General features: G+C 41.7%; 1 protein-coding gene across 2 annotated transcripts; it reads left to right on the forward strand.

The window, feature by feature from the left end:
• The first annotated feature begins 1,314 nt into the window (after positions 1-1,314).
• Positions 1,315-19,687, forward strand: LOC142100159 (platelet glycoprotein IX-like). Of its 2 annotated transcripts, XM_075184108.1 has the most exons (4): positions 1,315-1,509; positions 4,684-4,772; positions 5,934-6,041; positions 19,086-19,687. In XM_075184108.1, the coding sequence occupies exons 3-4, from the start codon at positions 5,993-5,995 to the stop codon at positions 19,640-19,642; spliced, it is 606 nt and encodes a 201-aa protein (XP_075040209.1). In that variant the 5' UTR covers positions 1,315-1,509; positions 4,684-4,772; positions 5,934-5,992; the 3' UTR covers positions 19,643-19,687. The 2 variants fall into 2 exon arrangements, with proteins under 2 accessions (XP_075040209.1, XP_075040208.1); XM_075184107.1 differs by lacking the exons at positions 1,315-1,509; positions 4,684-4,772 and having other exon boundaries at positions 5,305-6,041.
• Positions 19,688-20,050: the final 363 nt, after the last annotated feature.

Below are 20,050 nucleotides of genomic sequence, written 5' to 3' on the forward strand. Positions count from 1 at the left end.
CACCTGCACAATCTACACTTATGAGATTCCACTTCATTTTCTTTCCCTCTACCCTGATCTGTAACAATGTACTGTATAGGGTCACATGGGTTTTGATGCAGGCCTACGGCCCATAACAATGCAACCACTGCAACCCCTCTTGCTGGGTCACGGTATTTGTCCTCTCTGGGCTTTTTGGGCACTGGATTAAAAAAGGCCCTTTCGACACACTCTCCCCACTTGATTTATCACTAGCGTCATACTTTTATATTAATGCTGCAACTACACATTTTATTTGTGCCACTTTGCCCCATTGATTGAAGCATTTTTTACTGACTTTTCCTAAGGTCCACCTACAATGTTTATATGGCCAGACCCAGCTATATATATCAGACATGACGTTGGTCATGGTATAACAATACTGGTGTATTGCTGCCTGTTTTTGTTGTAAAAAGGCAGTGCCTGTGACATGCAAAAGTATGGGGCTGATTTTGGGCTAAAATTTGCCAGCCCTTCCCCAGTGAGAATGTCATTTTGTGCTGCAGGGGGGAAATGTAAATTGCACAATTTTGGGAGGAGCAAGGAGGCTAGGCCAATCTAATTCTAAATTAGCCCCTATGGGCTTGACTCATCGAGGAACGCAAAACGAACGTAATGTTGCTTTTTTAAAAAATGTACATACAACAGGCATTCGTCCGTCCGTTTTCAACAAAGAGCGGATATAAAGATATGTCTGTTGATCTATATGGGTCTAGGTCGACTCTGCTCTGACAGACAATACGACCAATGGATATGTGGATACGACCAATACATATGTGGGATATAAAGTCATAAAACGCATAGAAAAACAAAAACTATTCAATGATTGTCACCTATTTTTAGTAGTCTATTAGGATGTTAGAAATGTCTACTGTACATAAAATGCATTTTTACAGTTGCTGCTGATTGCAAACACATGTTATAGCAAGTCCAAAGCTTCAGATGCTTCTGCATGCGCTTGAGTTTCGCACGCCCTTAATGTACATTGACTACGTGCATATGCCCATTCTGCCCATGACATTGTAGGGTGTAGTAAGGGTCTTTTGCTCTCGAAGATGAATTAGACGTTGCTGCGGTCACTGACGTATGGTCCGGTTCTGGGCATACGCAGTGCGATTTCGTGCAAAATAGGACACGTATCGCAATTTATGTTCCTTAATGATTCAGGCCCTGTAAGTTTTGTTTTATGATAACTAATGCAGAAATGCAGCATGTATCTGAATAACACTGTAGCCAAGTCTGACCTGACAACCTCAGCGTTGTCATGTTGTGATCTGGGTGATAAGGCAAAAAATATTTGTTTTTGAACTCCACCTTCAAAGCTACTGGAGAACTGGGACCATCTAGGCGGGAGCCTCTATGTGTGAGCAGAGATCGGTAAGAATTCACATGCTCTTCGTTTACTAGCCGTAGACCTTCTCTTAGTAAAGTGAAGATGTTCCCTTACAAATATCTGCTGTGACTACTGATGGGCTGGATTCACCTGCAGAGGTAAGATGTTTGTGTGGTTGTCTAACTGTCAAAAGAAAGAACGAGGAACAGTGTTTCTAAGATCTCTTGGGTGGTTATTAAACTAATTATACTTTTCCAAGTGGGTATATTGGAGAGTATTTGAAAGCACTAAACCTAAAATATCCTTATACATAAGAGCTATTAAAACATTGACAAATATAGATATAAATGTACTTATTCCTTGATAGAATGCAGGCTATAATATGTGACATTGCACTTACATTTTCTGTACAGCTGAATAACAAAAAGAAAATGTCTGTTTTTAAGTAGAAAAAAACACTTATGTGGATGTGCCCATATTGTCAGCAATTTATAGGTACAGAAATACAAGGTTAAGAGATATAGGTGGTTCTTGAATTTATCAAACCACATAAGCTTATTAAAATAATAGATAAATCATCCTCTTACAATTTTTCCCCATAAACACTGACATGCAAAATGCATGAGCTTAAATGAACACTTTATTCATTCAACATTAAGAGGGTCATTAATCAAAGTTTATTGAGCCCAAAATCACTAAAAATAATGAATTAGGAAATTTCTTAGTTATTGGAGATAGATTTTTCCTCCTTTTACTTTCACTTTGAGTTCTACGGGCCTGATCCATCAAAGTAAATGTATTCTGAGCGCAACCCACGTTCAGTATTATACACACGTACTTAGGCTTTGCGTACAGCTGAATTCATCAAGGCACGGGTCTCAAGATACGTGAGCTATTGAGTTCAGGGGTAGGACTGCTGTGACAAGACTCTGCAGGACTCATCCAATAACAATGTGGATTATAAATACGCAATAGAATGCACAGGAAAATAAAAAATAATAGTGAATTAATGTCACCTGTTAATAATAAAGGCATTAATGATAAAATAGTTTTAAAAAGGTTTGAGAGGTGCAACCTACTGCAACCTCTTAATGAAGTAGGATGGGTCTTTTTGGCCCGTGTTAGATCTAAAGCCCCTAAATAAGTTTATTTTTTTATTTTAATCTTTGTTTTCCATTAAATACATTTATTAGAATGTTGTTAATGTCTACTGAACATAAAATACATATTTACATTTCCCTGTGATTGCACAGACATAATATAGCGTCCATACAGGACTGTCACCACTGCTGATCAGGACTTAGACTAGCCCCTTAGCTGTAGCAAGAGATATGTCAGAAAAACAAGTACCTTTGAGACACTCAGAGCTGGATTCAGTCGTGGCTGCGTGTGCTTGAGCTTGGCACTCCCTTACTCTACATTGACTATGGCAAAATGCCCATTCCCCTGCCTAGTTCACTCCTCAAAATAGTAGGCTGCAGTAATTGTCCTTTGCCTTCACGGACGTATTTCCCATTTCTGGACATGCACAGATTGATTTTGCAGACAATGCTCACAAAATCGGCAGATATGTACCTTGATAAATCAGGCCCTATACATTCAAGCATAGAAGTCAGTATAAAATGCCCATATCATCAAGTAATCAAAGACTGTACTGTTATTAGAGGTCTTAGGGGTCTATTTATAATCTTTTGATCTTAGGTTCATAAATAGACCCCTTAGTTTGCCATTGAGAAATGTTGGCACTGATTAAAGCAGTAAATAGATGAAAGAATTATAAGTGTGCCCCCTCCCTGCAAATTTTATAGCCAGCTCCATCGCTAGAGAGCCGTGGTGTTAGGCACCGCCGCGACTCTCTCCTCCGCGTCCCAGCCGTCGCTATGACGACCGGAACGTCACTTCCGAGTCCTGTCCCGGCCGTTGCATAGGCAACGGTCGGGACGCTGCAGGGCATAGCGCCGCATCCGGCATTAGGTGCAACCGGGCGCACAGGTGGCGCTCAGTAAGACAGCCCCTAGGGCTGATTGTGTCCTCCTTTTCATTGGCTAGTGTTGCTTTATAAGGCAGGGAGGGCTTAGCCTCCCTGGCGGTTATAGTTCAGTGTTTCTGTGCCTAGCCTGCTCTTGTGCCTTAGTTGGTGGATTGCCTTTCAATTCTGATTACCCGTGTATGACCCCTTGCCTGTTTACCGTATTTTGCTGTCTTGCCTGTGTCCCTGATCGTTTGGCCTGTACCACGGATTCTGCTAACTGCTCGTAACCCTGACCCTTTGGCGTGTTGACTATTCTCTCCTGCTAGTGACCCCTGACCTCGGCCCGTTCTCTGGATTACGGTCTGCCATTACTCTCCATTCTGGGTTCCCGCAGCCAGTACCCATCTCACGACCCTCAGCTGTCTGCGGCCAAGTCTGTCCCCACCACTAGGGGCTCCAGTGAATACCAGACTCCTGAGTAGACTCCGGGTTTTGTGGTGCTGACTGCTGGGGTTCCTAACACGTGGCCTATTCCTGGTATAACAGGGAAACTGGGGGTCCTGTTATAGTGAAAATCAGCGCAAAGGCCTCTTCAAGACCTTACTGGCCATCTTTGCTTACCCTGTATGAGGGGTCTGTGAGACTTCAGTCTTTTGGAAAGCACAGTCAGTGCTGGACTACTTCTGATCTAAAAAAAAATATTCTGGGTGCACTTTTTTTGTGGTTAAATCTGGCGGTGTGCAGGGACCACTGTGGTGACAGAGCTACCACTCTGGGACACCCACTCAACCATTACCTAGACACTCATCTATCAGGGGGTCTGGAAAAGCTCCAGTGTATTTCAGTGTGTGTCTGGTAGACTGCAGGAGGAGGGGATCATGCTGTTTTTGGCTACCTTCCCTCTGCCATAGATGCACCATGCCCCGCTGATCAACCTGGGAGCTCATTTTCACTAGAACAGAGAAATCCGACTTGTGATTATAGAGAGAATCACCTGGATCTGACTAGTGATGGGGCTGCTAGTACTTTTGATGTCGCAGATGGTCACTTAACAATAGCTTTTTTCCTCAAATTATTTAAACACTGATAAATACCAATTGAACCTTAAAATAAATAATGTGTATTTTTCAACAACATTATGACAAACTGAATTGTTATTTAATTATCCCATTTTACTTTTTTGATAAATCAACAACATCAACTACATCTCTTTCCTTGGATGGTTTGGGGAAGTTTGAGATGAGGTTTCATAATATTTTTAGGATTTATTTTGCATGTATAATTTAGAACCTCATAATTAATCTACGACAGAGCTGTGTACTCTTTATTTCTTGCATTAGTGACTTGCCGATCTATCTAGAGACCCGCAGAACATCACCCTGCTCAGGCTAGCCCTTTGGCAAATCCAGGTTGCTATAATCCGCTGATCATCCCATACTGAGAGACCAAGTAAGCCACTAAAATTAGATGGTATTTGACCCATTATTTCATGAATATCTGCAGTTTTCATGGGGACTCTAAGGTAAATTTATAACTGTGTTCTTTGGGTTTGAAATTACACAGAAATAAATAGTTTTGTCCAAAAAATGTGTTATAATGATATTTTGAAGCATGGCACGTAATACAGTTTATTTAAGTGCCTAAAAATTTTGTAAATCCATTTTATCAAGAAAGGAATTGAAACATTGCTTATGTAGCAGCTTGTAGTACCATGACTATATGAAGACTTAAGGCTGTAACAATGCTTTGTATACAGTAAATATGTTACTGCTATGTTCCTGTACACCTATGACGTTAGAATTTGAATATTTGTTCCAAGGGGCAGGTCTGCAAAGGGAAAACAAAGTTGCATGATTGTGCTAAATTTGGTGCAAAGTACACGAGGGGTATATTTACTAAACTGAGGGTTTGAAAAAGTGGAGATGTTGCCTATAGCAACCAATCAGATTCTAGCTGTCATTTTGTAGAATGTACTAACTAAATGATAACTAGAATCTGATTGGTTGCTATAGGCAACATCTCCACTTTTTCAAACCCGCAGTTTAGTAAATCTAGTCCCTAATCTTGTAACATGCCACTTTTATAAATGTACCATTCTGTCCTGCCCAATATTAGTTACTTGCCCTGCTGTGTTTAGTGACAAAATATAGTAAAAATGCAATTACTGCACACTATACTCAAACTCCTTTTATTTAAAGCAATAGTGGTTTTGCAAGACGGTGGGATAATAGAATTGTTAATACACTGCAATGTATTTATTTTGCCTGTTAAACGAAAGTGGTGGTATATACACATATTCCAGAATGTCATGACAGCTTTATAGATTGTTATGAATTAATAGCACAATTCCAATGAGAAATATTCATGGGGAAGAAGCATTTTATTTTAAAACTGTTATTTGGGGCTGTTGAACAGCTCGGGACTAAGATATCTTACAGACTCCTTATCATTCCTAAACACTAGTTTGCTTATGGGTTTTTCACTAGTCCTGACCACCAGCTCTTATCTCTTCCTGACAACAAACCACGTCAAGCCAGTTGCGTCATGCACATCATTTATGCAGAGCTTACTCATCCAACTAATGCTGGTTCTCCTCGTCATCCTCTGCAGGTCTGACACCCGGAGCAGAACTGATTAATCATAGTAAACAGCCATGGTGGTCCGGAATTATGAAGAAAGATAGACATGGGCCTAAGTGGATTCAGTTAATAACTAAAGGTATATTAATTGTTTGTTCCAGTGTTCACTGGCATGTTCTATGTATCCTTGTTATTTGTAAAACTCTTAATTCTGTGAAAATCAATATCTCTCTGTTTAGGTTACTTGTGGGTCAACGACAGGTGTTTTTGCCAATGATGGGGCTTTGCTCTATCTATCAAGGAGTTACTGGCAGCGATAGCGCTGTTATTGACAGATTAACCCCCGCCAGCGGTAACATTTGAAGGGTTTCACTGGCGATAGCTCTTCCATGTGAAGCATGAGGAAGCCTACTTACAAGGGCCACGGCAGTAACAATACCATTGTAATCCTTGTTTTGTTGTCATGGCGATGGCAGAAAGAATAAAACGACAATTTATTATTTGAACAGAACACTTTTCAATCATCCATAGTTTTTGTTTTTTTAAAATAATATTTTTATTTTTTTTAAAATTTGCATCCGTTTTTTAAACTACCTATTTTATTATTATTATTATTTTTTTATTATTATTATTAGTGAAACTGAAACCCTAGGTCTGGGCTTTCAGTTCCACGGTGCATGCACAAACCAGCTAGCCGAGTCACATACTAGCAAATCCCAGAGATTTGCCTGGTGAAGTGGTAAGTTTAAACCCTACCTCTCCAGGCCAGTATCGCTGATTCAAAAACGTTTAGCATATCAGTTTGTATGGCTATAAGAGACAATCACAACGCAGGAATGTAGAATATGGCTTTAATAGCTCCTTAACACTTCTCGCACCATTGACAAACTAGGGTCTCATTTAGTCATTTCCACATCTTGGAAAACTAACCACAGATCTTCTGTGGATGTAAGCTTACTCAAATCCTTCTGCCTCTTCATGTAATCCCAGACAGACTCAATGATGTTGAGATCAGGGCTCTGTGGGGGCCATATCATCACTTCCAGGACTCCTTGTTCTTTTTTACGCTGAAGATAGTTCTTAATGACATTGGTGGTTACACTGCATCAGCAAGGTCTTTCCCAGACAAAGATTTCAAAGCAAACTGGGGTTTCAAGATGTGCTGTTCAGGCTCTTTTGAAGAAGCACAAAGAAACCGGCAACGTTGAGGACCATAAATGCAGTGGTCGGCCAAGTAAACTTAGTGCATCAGATGAAAGACACATCATGCTTACTTCATTCTCTTCATTGGGGAACAACTATTCTACATATTTACATTGTATACGTTAATAGGGATATTAGTTTACACAGCCTTTTTTAGTGCCAAGGAGTTTGTTGTGTTTTTAGTTATATCATCTTTCTAGATGGTCTATGATGTCTTTCTCCAGCTAAGGGTTTGGTCAAAATATCCACAATCATGTCCTCTCTGTATGTTGTATTGTTAAGGTACTTATTCCGACACCTCCAGCTCCCACCACCACCAGTTTGTATTCTGTCAGTACTGTAAAGTGGTTTTCCTCAACACTACGTACCTGCACCTCCCCTCCAGATCACCGGTCCGTCTGCGTTTTGGTCCCCACTTTCCACTGCTCTTTTCCAGGAGCTTCCACCCTGTCCAGATGCAGCCTGTACCATTTCTCCCAGATCCACTTCTGAAACCACTTTTCAGTTGGTAGGTCAGATACTCTTTTTAAGATGTGGGTTCATGTATATTGATTGCGTTAGCTTTATATGAGAGGTGCACAGGTGGTTTACCTCTGGTTGAGCGCCTTACTGCATCTGCCGTTCAGTCCTGTGTCTCTTCATCTTTGGTATCTGGTTTCACGTTGATTTCAATCTCTTGTTTAGTGGCTGTATTTTTTGAGTCTTTGGAGTTAGTGTTCTCTTCCTTATCTATAGCTGCTGATATCATCACTTCATTTCCCAGTTCCTCCACAAATATCATATTGTTGCTTATAGTTTCTTTTGGATTTAACATTCGGTATCCTTTGGAACATTCGCTGTACCCAACAAGAATCCCTTCCACTGCCAGGCTCTGGAATTTACTGCAACATTCTGCGCCAATGTAGACAAATGCTTTACACACAAAACATCTAATGGGTTTGATACTAGGTTTCTTGCCATTCCATAGTTCATAGAGAGTTTTCTCCACTGTTTGAGAGAATAGTCTGTTCTGTAAATAAGTGGCTGACATTGCGGCTCTGCCCCATTTTTTTTCAGATAGTCCCGAATCTGTTAACATGCATGTCATCATTTCAATCAGGGTTCTGCTCTTCATTTCAGCTACCCCCTTTTGTTCTGGTGTGAAGGGTACTGTCTTGTGGTGCTCTATGCTGAGTTGTTTTATCTTGTGTTCTATTTTGTATCATGTGAATTCACCTCCATTGTCGCTACAAAATACAAGTGAATTTCTTTGAAATGTATTTGTATTCATAATCGTGTAACTTGTCCAGTAATTCATCTCTGCTTTGTATCAGGCAAGTGACTGTGTATCTAGAGTAATCATCAGTGAAAGTCAGTATCCATCTGGTACCTCCTGGTGTGCGCACTTTTACTGGGCCACACAGGTCACTGTGTCTTAGATCAAATAGTCTCAATGCTCTGCTCTCATTTTGCTTATGGATTGTTCTTCTTGCGGCTTTTGCTTTGTTACAGCATTTGCACTTCATGGTTGTTGAACAGAGTGATATTGTGAGATCCTTTGTGAGGTCTCTCTTTTGCAGTTCTATAATGCGGTGTTAGTGCCTGTGTCCGAGTTGTCTGTACCACGCATGAATACAGTCAATGTGTCTGCTTGTGCTTAATCTCAACTGTTGTGTTGCAGTGTCAAGACCATAAAGGTTGTCTTCTGCTCTGGCTGTGGCTAATACTTTTCTTCTATTCTGGATAACGCACTTTATCTTGGAAGTTGATAGTAAGTCTTTAGTAAATCTTTAGTAAATCTTTAGTACATCTTTAGTAAATCTTTAGTAAATCTTTAGATAGTAAATCTTTATCCACCATGCACCTTACAGACAATAGCCCGCCTTACATTCTGGGAACATATAAAAGATCTTTTTTATGGTATTGATAAATTACTGTTGTTTGTATTGGAGCATATGAGCAGGACATGCCCTGTGCCTTCCACAGTGATATTGGTTCCATCTGCGAGATAAATTGCTTCTTTATGATTCATATCAATTTCAGTGAAGAAATCACTCCTGAATTTATATACCAACTATGGGTCAGATAAGTTACTGTCGCTTTAAAATGTCCACTCTGCTTGTTTGTGCTTATGTCTGTGAGATTAGTTTTAACACTCTGCTTGGACCCTTTCAAAACTAGTTTCTGCCGTTCCACTTTCCATACTGAGCAGTTTTTCTTATATGTCCAATTTTCTTATCCTATATATCCTATCTAAAGCATGCTCTTGTTTCCTAATTATTCAATTGGGTATCTGTAACTTTAAGTGCTTTTTCTGTGTCACTTTCCATGTTAACTTCTGTAATTCATTTTCTGCGCTGATGTTCATCAATGAGTCTGGTTTTCTCAAAATCTAGTGTCAGTTCTGCTTCAGGCCTTGTTTCCAGATCATTTATCAGTGCACTGTATGTGTCAGGTAAACTGCAACATGAGAACAAAACTAGAGCATTCTCTATATCGGCGGTTCCCAAACTGTCTCAGGGGTGCCGCGGGCCAGCCATAAAAAAATCAAACAGAAACACTTACCAATAACAGGAGGGGACAGAGCAGAGTGACAGCGTGACAGGAGGGGACAGAGCAGAGTGACAGCGTGACAGGAGGGGACAGAGCAGAGTGACAGCTTGACAGGAGGGGACAGAGGAGAGTGACAGCGTGACAGGAGAGGACAGAGGAGAGTGACAGCGTGACAGGAGGGGACAGAGGAGAGTGACAGGAGGGGACAGAGCAGAGTGACAGCGTGACAGGAGGGGACAGAGGAGATTGACAGCGTGACAGGAGGGGACAGAGCAGAGTGACAGTGTGACAGGAGGGGACAGAGCAGAGTGACAGCGTGACAGGAGGGGACAGAGCAGAGTGACAGCGTGACAGGAGGGGACAGAGGAGAGTGACAGCGTGACAGGAGGGGACAGAGCAGAGTGACAGCGTGACAGGAGGGGACAGAGGAGAGTGACAGCGTGACAGGAGGGGACAGAGGAGAGTGACAGGAGGGGACAGAGGAGAGTGACAGCGTGACAGGAGGGGACAGAGGAGAGTGACAGCGTGACAGGAGGGGACAGAGCAGAGTGACAGGAGGGGACAGAGGAGAGGGACAGCGTGGCAGAGGAGCTGGGACAGAGGGCAGAGGAGCTGGGACAGAGGGCAGAGGAGGGCGACAGAGGGCAGAGGAGGGCGACAGAGGGCAGAGGAGCTGGGACAGCGTGACAGAGGGCAGAGGAGGGGGACAGCGTGAGAGGGCAGAGGAGGGGGACAGCATGAGAGGGCAGAGGAGGGGGACAGCGTGACAGGAGGGGACAGAGGAGAGTGACAGCGTGACAGGAGGGGGACAGAGGAGAGTGACAGGAGGGGGACAGAGGAGAGTGACAGCGTGACAGGAGGGGGACAGAGGAGAGGGACAGCGTGACAGGAGGGGGACAAAAGAGAGTGACAGGAGGGGGACAGAAGAGAGGGACAGCGTGGCAGAGGAGCTGTGACAGAGGGCAGAGGAGCTGGGACAGAGGGCAGAGGAGGGCGACAGAGGGCAGAGGAGCTAGGACAGCGTGACAGAGGGCAGAGGAGGGGGACAGCGTGAGAGGGCAGAGGAGGGGGACAGCGTGAGAGGGCAGAGGAGGGGGACAGCGTGACAGGAGGGGGACAGAGGAGAGTGACAGGAGGGGGACAGAGGAGAGGGACAGCGTGACAGGAGGGGGACAGCATGGCAGAGGGCAGAGGAGCTGGGACAGAGGGCAGAGGAGCTGGGGCAGAGGAGCTGGGACAGCGTGAGAGGGGCAGTGGAGGGGGACAGCGTGACAGGAGGGAGACAGCGTGACAGAGGGCAGAGGAGGGGGACAGTGGGCAGAGGAGGAGGACAGCGTGAGAGGGGCAGTGGAGGGGGACATTGTGACAGGAGGGAGACAGCGTGACAGAGGGCAGAGGAGGGGGGACAGCGTGACAGAGGGCAGAGGAGGGGGGACAGCGTGACAGAGGGCAGAGGAGGGGGGACAGCGTGACAGAGGGCAGAGGGGGCAGCGTGAGAGAGGGCAGAGTGTCTGGATGCAGAGGGGGCATTTTTGCATACAACTAAATAAGCATTTCTGTCCTGACCTAAATACTTATTACAATTTTTTGACCCAACTACTTCTAAAACAGGACTGCTTGGTAATTATTTTGGAGGGGTGCCTTAAAAAAATTATGGAGACTCTAAGGGTGCCGCGAACTGCAAAAGTTTGGGAACCACTGCTCTATACAATAGAGTACATTGTTATAGCACAGAGTGACAACACAGTTACACATTTAAGAACAGCTCCACCTGCAGTCCCTCCAGTGTAATCACTCTAGCAACATTAAGTTTGAGTCGGTTGCAGACACCTCAACACCCCTTCTTAACAGATGAGGCATAAACCTCTTGACCTATCTTTCTAGATAGTATATGATGTCTTTCTCCAGATAAGGGCTTCTTGAAAATAGCTAAAATGTCTAGATAAGGCTCCCCGCAGTTTAGCATCTACACAAACTCACTGCCTTTGGTAATGGTTGCTTCCGAAGGCGAAAAAAACCTAAAGAAGTTGCAAAGTATGGAGTACGCACTGAAGAGATGTAAGTGCCACTGGTTGGAGAGCTGTACCTAAGTCGTTCAGTGCAGATTTTGTACTTTCAAACTTCCGTAGGTTTTATGCCTTGAGAAACGACTGTTAACACTGTCTGTGTTGGTGAGTATGTGGTGACCTGTGGTTATCCTGGTCATTCCATCACTGTGGTTCTACTAGTTGGGAGAGGGAGGGTTATTATTGCTAACATGTAAAATATTTTATTTGCATAGAGTTCTCCTTTAAATTGTCACTTTTGTCCCATATTTAATTTGATGCCTCTATATTGTGCGTTCAAGCTGTCTGTTTTTAGAGTGCTGCATAATTATGGACCTCTACTTAATATATTTATTTCTGAAATAAAATTTACTAAAACTATGTTTTGTGCCAACAGCGGTAAGAAAACCAACTTCTAATCTAAATATGCTATATCATATTTGCCTTATCAAATTTGCATCTTTTAATTTCACGCCCCATAAATTTAACTGCCATCTTTGCCTCTTAAAATGTTATCAACTCTGGAAAATAGCCATGTACAAGCAAAATTTGACAATTAAAATGCCTGTTCATTGGATTTCCGAGATAGATTCTGTAAAAAGAAGAACCACGAGCCCACGAGGCAATTAATATCCGGCTAAGCATATGTAAGTCAAAGAAGGTTAAATGTTACAGAGTTTTAAAGGTGAAAGTAACTCCTCTGTTTTATGTGACTGTTTAATTATAAAATCACTCACACCCCACACAACTAGCAACACATAATTATGTTCTACTTCTTATCAATGTACTCACCATTGGGAAGGATCTTTTCAATCAAGCTCAAACAAAATATCACACTTTGTCCAAGCAAAATAAGCAAGGAAAATACTGTGCATTATTTACAGGAAGAAAACCTATTTATTAATATGGTTTACTTCCAACTTATTCTTCTAAAATGTTAAACCAAACTCAGCATATGGTATTCTACAGGAACTATTTTCTGTGTGCTTTAACTTATTACGAGTGAGTACCATAATGCCTCCTTGCCGAGGTATAATTAAATGTTATACGTAGACCCAATAGAAAGTTATAGAATGTGGTACAATACATGCAAACTAATAGCATTTAAACTAAGGCCCCTATTTATCACAGGGAAATAAGGGCTTCTTCCTATTTACAAAAAGTCCCGTGGCGATGACAACTATCGCAGGGTACCGCCGGTGATAGCTTTTGCCGGGGGGTCTCTGGGAATGACTGCCCATGTAAAGCATGTTTTCCATGGACAATGGTGGCACCAGTACTGCCGCTGTTCTCTTCTCCTTACCGCCATTTCAGAACAGTGATAACAAGGGGGGGGGGGGGGGGTACATAAAGAAAGACTTTCTCTTAAACTATGGATTCTATTTTGTTTTTATTTTTTCTATTTTTATTTTATAAATCTGGTACTTAAAGCCCAAGTACCAGCTTCCAGTCCCAAAGCTCATGTGAGCTGGCAAACTGGTTTGCTTATAAGGACCAAAGACTGGCTGGCAAAGTGAATTTCTTTCTCAACCAGTTTCGCCATGGAGCTGAGTATGTTCATGAGTAATTCACTAGAAACTAGGCTGGTAATGTAATAATACAGAGGTAGTATTTCTTTCTTTCTTACTCTAGAACATGGGCACTAATAAAATGTATATTTTATTTGGTACATTCACGTTGGAGACATTGTCAGCTCTTCAGTCTCACTGAAACTGAGACTGCGGCTTCCCATGATCAGTGTACATCAGTAGCAGGGTAGGGCTGGCAAATTTTAGCTCGGTGGGCAAGACTCGACTCAGCAGCCTATCAGGAACATTCAAAAGGGAAAAAAAATGCAGGTGCCCCAATGACCCAGCCCCTGATCAGCAGACCATGCTTTAGAACAATGAGCTCAGGTAGTGGGTATGATCATTAACCCTGTGTGGTTCTGGGGTAATAGGGGTTCCGATGTATACTCATTCCAAAAGTATTTTTGTGTGGAAGTGCAGAGGGAGAACGAAGGGAGGGAGCGAAAGAGGAGGGAGACTGAAGGTGAGGTGTGGGATGATGCCTGCCCATCCCACTCCTCCTGCTTTAGCTGAATTTATAGGGGGAAAAACAAACATAGCATGGCCTCTAAGTATGAGCACCCAATGTTCTTCCTGTGTGACGCAGTTTAAAGTTTGTTTGTCTCAATACTGGGCCCCTGATTCTAGTGATGGGACTACGCCAACTGTGCAAGATGGCTTTGTCTGTATAGGCCACTGTCTCTGGTCTGTTGTCTATCAACAGGGTTTTCAGGTGATTGACTGATAACCTAATATATCAAAGCAGACACACTCCCAGCCAGACATAGCTAAGCTATGACATCTAATTGTTACAGAACTACAAACCCCACGCTGATCCCTGTTTCTGTCATCTTGGGCAGTTTGTGACTTCTAGACTTACCATAGTTGGAGAGTCACAATTTGCCAACATTTGTTTTAAGCTACTCTATGTCATCAAACTTTTGCCTAGTAGTACAGCAGTCCTGTATATTAAGTGGTTGACTTGCAATGAATATTCTCCAGTCCTGTGTGTGTTTCTCAAAGATGTACCATTGAAGGAGGTTTCATTTTTATTTAATAAACTAAAACTGTTCAATCTTTAATGGAAATTGTATATCGTTCTGCTCAGAAAGATGTAGTGATTACGTGAAGTGTGCTATATATATGATTTGCATAGTTTGTCCTTTGATTCCCTTGTGTGTTTGGTCAGATTTTCTGATTTGCTCAGCTGGAGTGAGAATTACTCCAGCTGCTTTGTCAGCCACAAAGGGACAGAATCTGGGTTAAAAAGCCTTCACTATTTGCATATAGAAGTTTTGGGCATCATATTTCACATTACCAAATCCTTAAAGCTTCTGGTGGGCCCCCAGGCCCCAGCCCAATCACTTCATCTTGCCAGCACTTCTAATTTCCCGCTTCGACCACTGTATATGAGCCTAATTCATTAAGGAAAGGGAAGATGCAACATGGCAAAACCATGTTGCATTGGAGGGGGAGGTAAATTTAAATTGTGGGGACAGATTTATAGTTAGGGTAGGGCATAACCTAGATCAACTTTATATTTCAGTGTAAACAAAAAGCTATCAAGTATTTGTGTGCTAGATGAGATAACAGCCAGTATTTTTCTTATATGCAAAATAATTAACTCAGCTGCACCCCTTGCAATGTAACATGGTTTTGTCCAGGAGCAAATTTACTTCTTCTCTTGCTTTGCTCTCCTTAATGAATCAGACCTTATGTGTGTGTGTGTGTGTGTGTGTGTGTGTGTGTGTGTGTGTGTGTGTGTGTGTGTATATATATATATATATATATATAAACAAAATGTAGGCCAACATGAGTGCCCCATGATTCTGTATAGAACCACCTTTAGCAGCAATAACTTGAAGTAATTGTTTTGTCTATGAATTTATCAGTCTCTCTAGTTGTATTTGAGAAATATTGGCCCATCTCTCCTCACAACACTGCTTTCGTTTTCAGAGGTATGAGAGAATTCAGTTGTGCAGAGCTCTCTTAAGGTCCCAAAGGATCTTAATGGGTTTGAGATCTGGACACAACCATTTCACAGCTTTGCTGTTGTTTTTATGATTGTTATCCGGTAACATGATCTACTTTCCACCAACCTTAATCTATCACACAGATGGCCTCCAAATTGGTCCCTTCTGTCCAGACAACGATGTTCCAGTTGTCTTCTTATTTGTACAGATATTTGTTTGTTTTTTGGAGAGAAGAAGCTTTCTCCTGCCTACCCTTCCGGGTGTAGTACGGCATATAGATGTTGAGTACTCCGACAAGACTTACCTCGACATGAGGACTCCGAAGGGCTCCTTCCCGACTATCAGGGATGACGACTACTCTTCAAAGCGACTTCACCTAATCACGATCAAGTAAGAAGCCGGCTCCACTTGATGATGTCATTCACCATGGCGACAGTATTTTCGCTGTTGTTAAGGGGGTAATGTAAGTATGCGCCCATGTACAATGTAGAAGGCTTGGTAAACTACATTGTACCTGGGTGCACAGTGGAGCCAGCTTCTTACTTGATCGTGATTGGGTGAAGTCGCTTTGAAGAGGAGTCTTCATCGCTGATTATCAGGAAGGAGCCCTTTGGAGTCCTCATGTTGTGGTAAGTCTTGTCGGAGTAGTCAGCATTGATATGCTGACTACCACCTACCCTTCCATGAAAGCCATGCTTGTTCAGGGCCAGACTGTCAATGGGCCTGATGGGGTTGCAGCCCCAAGAATCTCTGTAAAATAGGCCCACAGCCAGGACCAGGATTTTTTTTCCCCGCTGGTGACTGCTTTGATGTGCAGCCAGGACTTGACACTCTGCCGCAGTGGCAGGCTGCCCGGCCCTCTTGTTATGAGCCATATGATATGATATGATATGTCTCATAACATATGCGCTCTCCCTTGGCCTGGTTGGCTGGCTGTATTCACATGGTGCGAATAGCCAGCTGCGGCGGGGGAGTGGTCAGCTGCAACGTGGACTTCGGGTGTATGTGCATACAGAATTATGTATGTATTATCTGTATACACAGACAGCAGCTCCCCTCTAATGGGATTATACACTATATACATCCTTATTATTCTATATACAGTGTTATACAGCAGTATATACATGTGTTATCTGTACACACAGACAGCAGCTCCCCTGTAATATGAATATACACTATGTACATCCTTATTATTTTATATGCAGTGTTATACAGCAGTATATACATTTATTATCTATATACACAGACAATAGCTCCCCTGTAATGTGAATATACACTATGTACAGCATTATTATTCTATATACAGTGTTGTACAGTACTATACATGTTGTTATCTACACACACAGACAGTAGCTTCCCTGTAATGTGAATATACACTATGTACAGCATTATTATTCTATATACAGTGTTATACAGCAGTATATACATGTCGTTATCTACATACACAGACAGTAGCTCCCCTGTAATGTGAATATACACTATGTACAGCATTATTATTCTATATACAGTGTTGTACAGAGCGCAGTCAGTTCCACCTCACAGGCGTTATAAATTATATACTAAACAAAATGATTGTGTTGGTTTATATTTTGTATAAGAAATAACGACAATAGTAAAATCTGTTATGTCTTAGTTTTCACTTAAAATTAGATTTCTCAAATAGGATTGTTGAGGACTAAATTATTGCTAATTATGTCTTGATAAGTAAAAATACAGATTTGAAAGAGGATGTTCATACTTTTTTACATGATTGTGTGACTTTTTTTATGTCTTCTCAGGCCTCCTGCTTTTGTCGCCATGTTCAGGGCTATCTTGATAAATAGGCCCCCAAAATATAAACATGCCTGACATGACTGGTAGACTACCCCAAAAATTATTTCATGTCCTAAACTCATTTATCCACAAGTCCAACAGTAATTTTTTGGAACACCGCATAGGCCTAGACTTAGGGCGGCAGAATCCCAGAGATGGCTGCTTCTCTCGTACTTTTTTATGTGAATCTGTTTTTCTGTTGGGAATGAGGGAGTTTGTATGTGAAGTACATAATAAAAAGTATAAAAAGAAACGTCAGCATGAAATAAATTCATTTTCATTTTGAATATGTGCTAAAATAGATGTGTTTCTTTTATGGGGAGGTGTGGAGGAGGTTGGAGCAATGGATCTCTGTGACAATTAGGTGGTGCTACTAAAGTTTCCTAACAGAACAAAAATTTTTATGTTTTGTATATTAATTATTTTAATCAATTTACAATTAATGGTACCTTTACTACCTATATCTATCTATCTGTATTGGTATACTGGATTTTAAAATGCAATAACTGAAACTGGGCAAATTATTGTAATTGATTGGACAGCACGGTGGCTTAGTGGTTAGCACTTCTGTTTCACAGGGGTCATGAGTTTAATTCCCGACCACGGTCTTATCTGCGTGGTGTTTGTATGTTCTCCCTGTGTTTGCGTAGGTTTCCTCCAGGTGCTCCAGTTTCCTCACACAGTCCAAAAACATACTAGTAGTTTAATTGGCTATAAATTTGGATAAGCGCTCAATTTAGTAATTGCAATCACTCTGGCATGGGCAGAATGTAGAAAGACTCCCCCAAGACTTCAATAATACATATAATTCCATATACTACAGCGCTCTAATGCCAGGATGTACTGAAACACACATCAAACCACAACTAATAATGCTTGTTTGTATATGACCATAGTGATCAATAATATAGTATTGGCTAGATCAGCATAATGAATATCGTTGACATAGGATCCTTGATTTAACTTCTCACGATCATTTATAGTTCCCAAATATTAGCTAAATGGTGTAAAACATATAAGAGTACCGTAACAGGTTTGGTCCTGTGAATGACGCTGTTATCCAAATGTATATACTCCTCCAGATTACGGGCTTGTACACATGTGTTGAAATCCCTCCCGGGATTTTGATGTTCCGCCCGGTATGTAGCGCCCAACGGGACTCCAGACCACGTGTCGACACCAAGAGAAGACCAAAATCAAGAGACTCTTGATAAAGTTCCACGGGAGGAACGAAACGCGTTGAGGAGGCAATTGAGAACATTTTCACCTGTACTGCAGTGTAAGTACAGATGTACTTTTGAATGGAACAATAAAGTTGTTGATATTTATCTACTATTTTGGTCTTCTCTTGGTGTCGACACGTGGGGCCGTTGACATCTGGCCTGGAGTTGGTCGTCTATGGCGCCGCGGGAGGTGCAGTCTTCGGGCCTTCAAACGCTGTACGGTGTTGGTCTGGAGTCCCGTTGGGCGCTACATACCGGGCGGAACATCAGAACATCAGGGAAGTTTTGACTAACAGGCATTTCAACACATGTGTACAAGCCCGTAATCTGGAGGAGTATATACATTTGGATAACAGCGTCATTCACAGGACCAAACCTGTTACGGTACTCTTATATGTTTAACACCATTTAGCTAATATTTGGGAACTATAAATAATCGTGAGAAGTTAAATCAAGGATCCTATGTCAACGATATTAATTATGCTGATCTAGCCAATACTATATTATTGATCACTATGGTCATATACAAACAAGCATTATTAGTTGTGGTTTGATGTGTGTTTCAGTACATCCTGGTATTAGAGCGCTGTAGTATTTGGAATTATAGTTTAATTGGCTGCTATCAAATTGAACCTAGTCTGTGTGTGTGTATGTTAGGGAATTTAGACTGTAAGCTCCAATGGGGCATGGACTGTTGTGAGTGTGTTCTCTGTACAGCGCTGCGGAATTAGTGGCGCTATAAAAATATCTGATGATGATGATAATTGCCTATTCCATGTAATTCACCTCTAAAATCACCTATGGTTATGTGTCAATTTGTCCAGTTGATTTTGATTTTCCCATTTCAGGATGGTGGACGGTCCAAATGATAATTCTTCTTGGACTTTGGTTCCTGACAGTTGCTGATGGAGGTGATTGCCCAGTAAAATGTAAATGTATCAATTTGACTGGAAATACAATAAAGGTGGACTGTAGCCTCAGGAATCTGGAGAACATCCCATCCTTCCCAGAGGAAACAGAAGAATTGTATTTGCAGGAGAACTTACTCACAACAGTCCCCATCGGGGCCTTTGATAACTTGGTAAAATTAAAAAAGTTGAATTTATCCTCCAACCCACTGCATTGTGACGCCAAGATCTGGTACCTAATGATGTGGATCTCTGATGGAGATATGGACGTAGCCAGCGGGATAAAATGCAGCTCCCCCTCTTCACTGTATGGGAAGCCAGTCAGCCAGCTATCAGGAAGAGAAATCGCTTCTTGCTCGAGGCCTTCAAAACACTGCTCAGACTTTCTATTTAATGATGCTTTTCTTTATGCTTTACTTTTCCTTTTGTTCTTTTTAATGATCCTGTGCATGAACACTTTTAAAATGATGAAGTTTGAAATCAGTAAGAGAAAATGACATAATCTTTAGGACGTATCAGACCCCAAGAGTTAGTTTTTTTCAAAAAATAAAAGGTCTCATTCCTATGTGAAAACTCGCCAGAATATGTCATAATGAATAAAATGTCTTTGATTACATATATTATATCTACAGATACAATGAGATATACACTAGTATGAGGTTGCTTGAATAAATTTCAAGTGTTCTGATCGAATACAGGACAAGGAGAGAATCCAATATTAACATTCCGAACATTTCCACGGACGTACTCATACACTTTGACAGGGCAAATTGTAATGTAAAACTCAAATTAGTTTACAAATCCCAAAACACCAACAGCGGATATAATGGGTGTGTTGAATTCAATCCCCAGATGAGCAGTTTTGAATTGATTTTTTTTAACTGATTTGAAAATAATGTATGGAT

This window comes from Mixophyes fleayi, chromosome 8 (genome assembly GCF_038048845.1).
Source record: "Mixophyes fleayi isolate aMixFle1 chromosome 8, aMixFle1.hap1, whole genome shotgun sequence".
NCBI classification, from domain to species: domain Eukaryota; kingdom Metazoa; phylum Chordata; class Amphibia; order Anura; family Limnodynastidae; genus Mixophyes; species Mixophyes fleayi.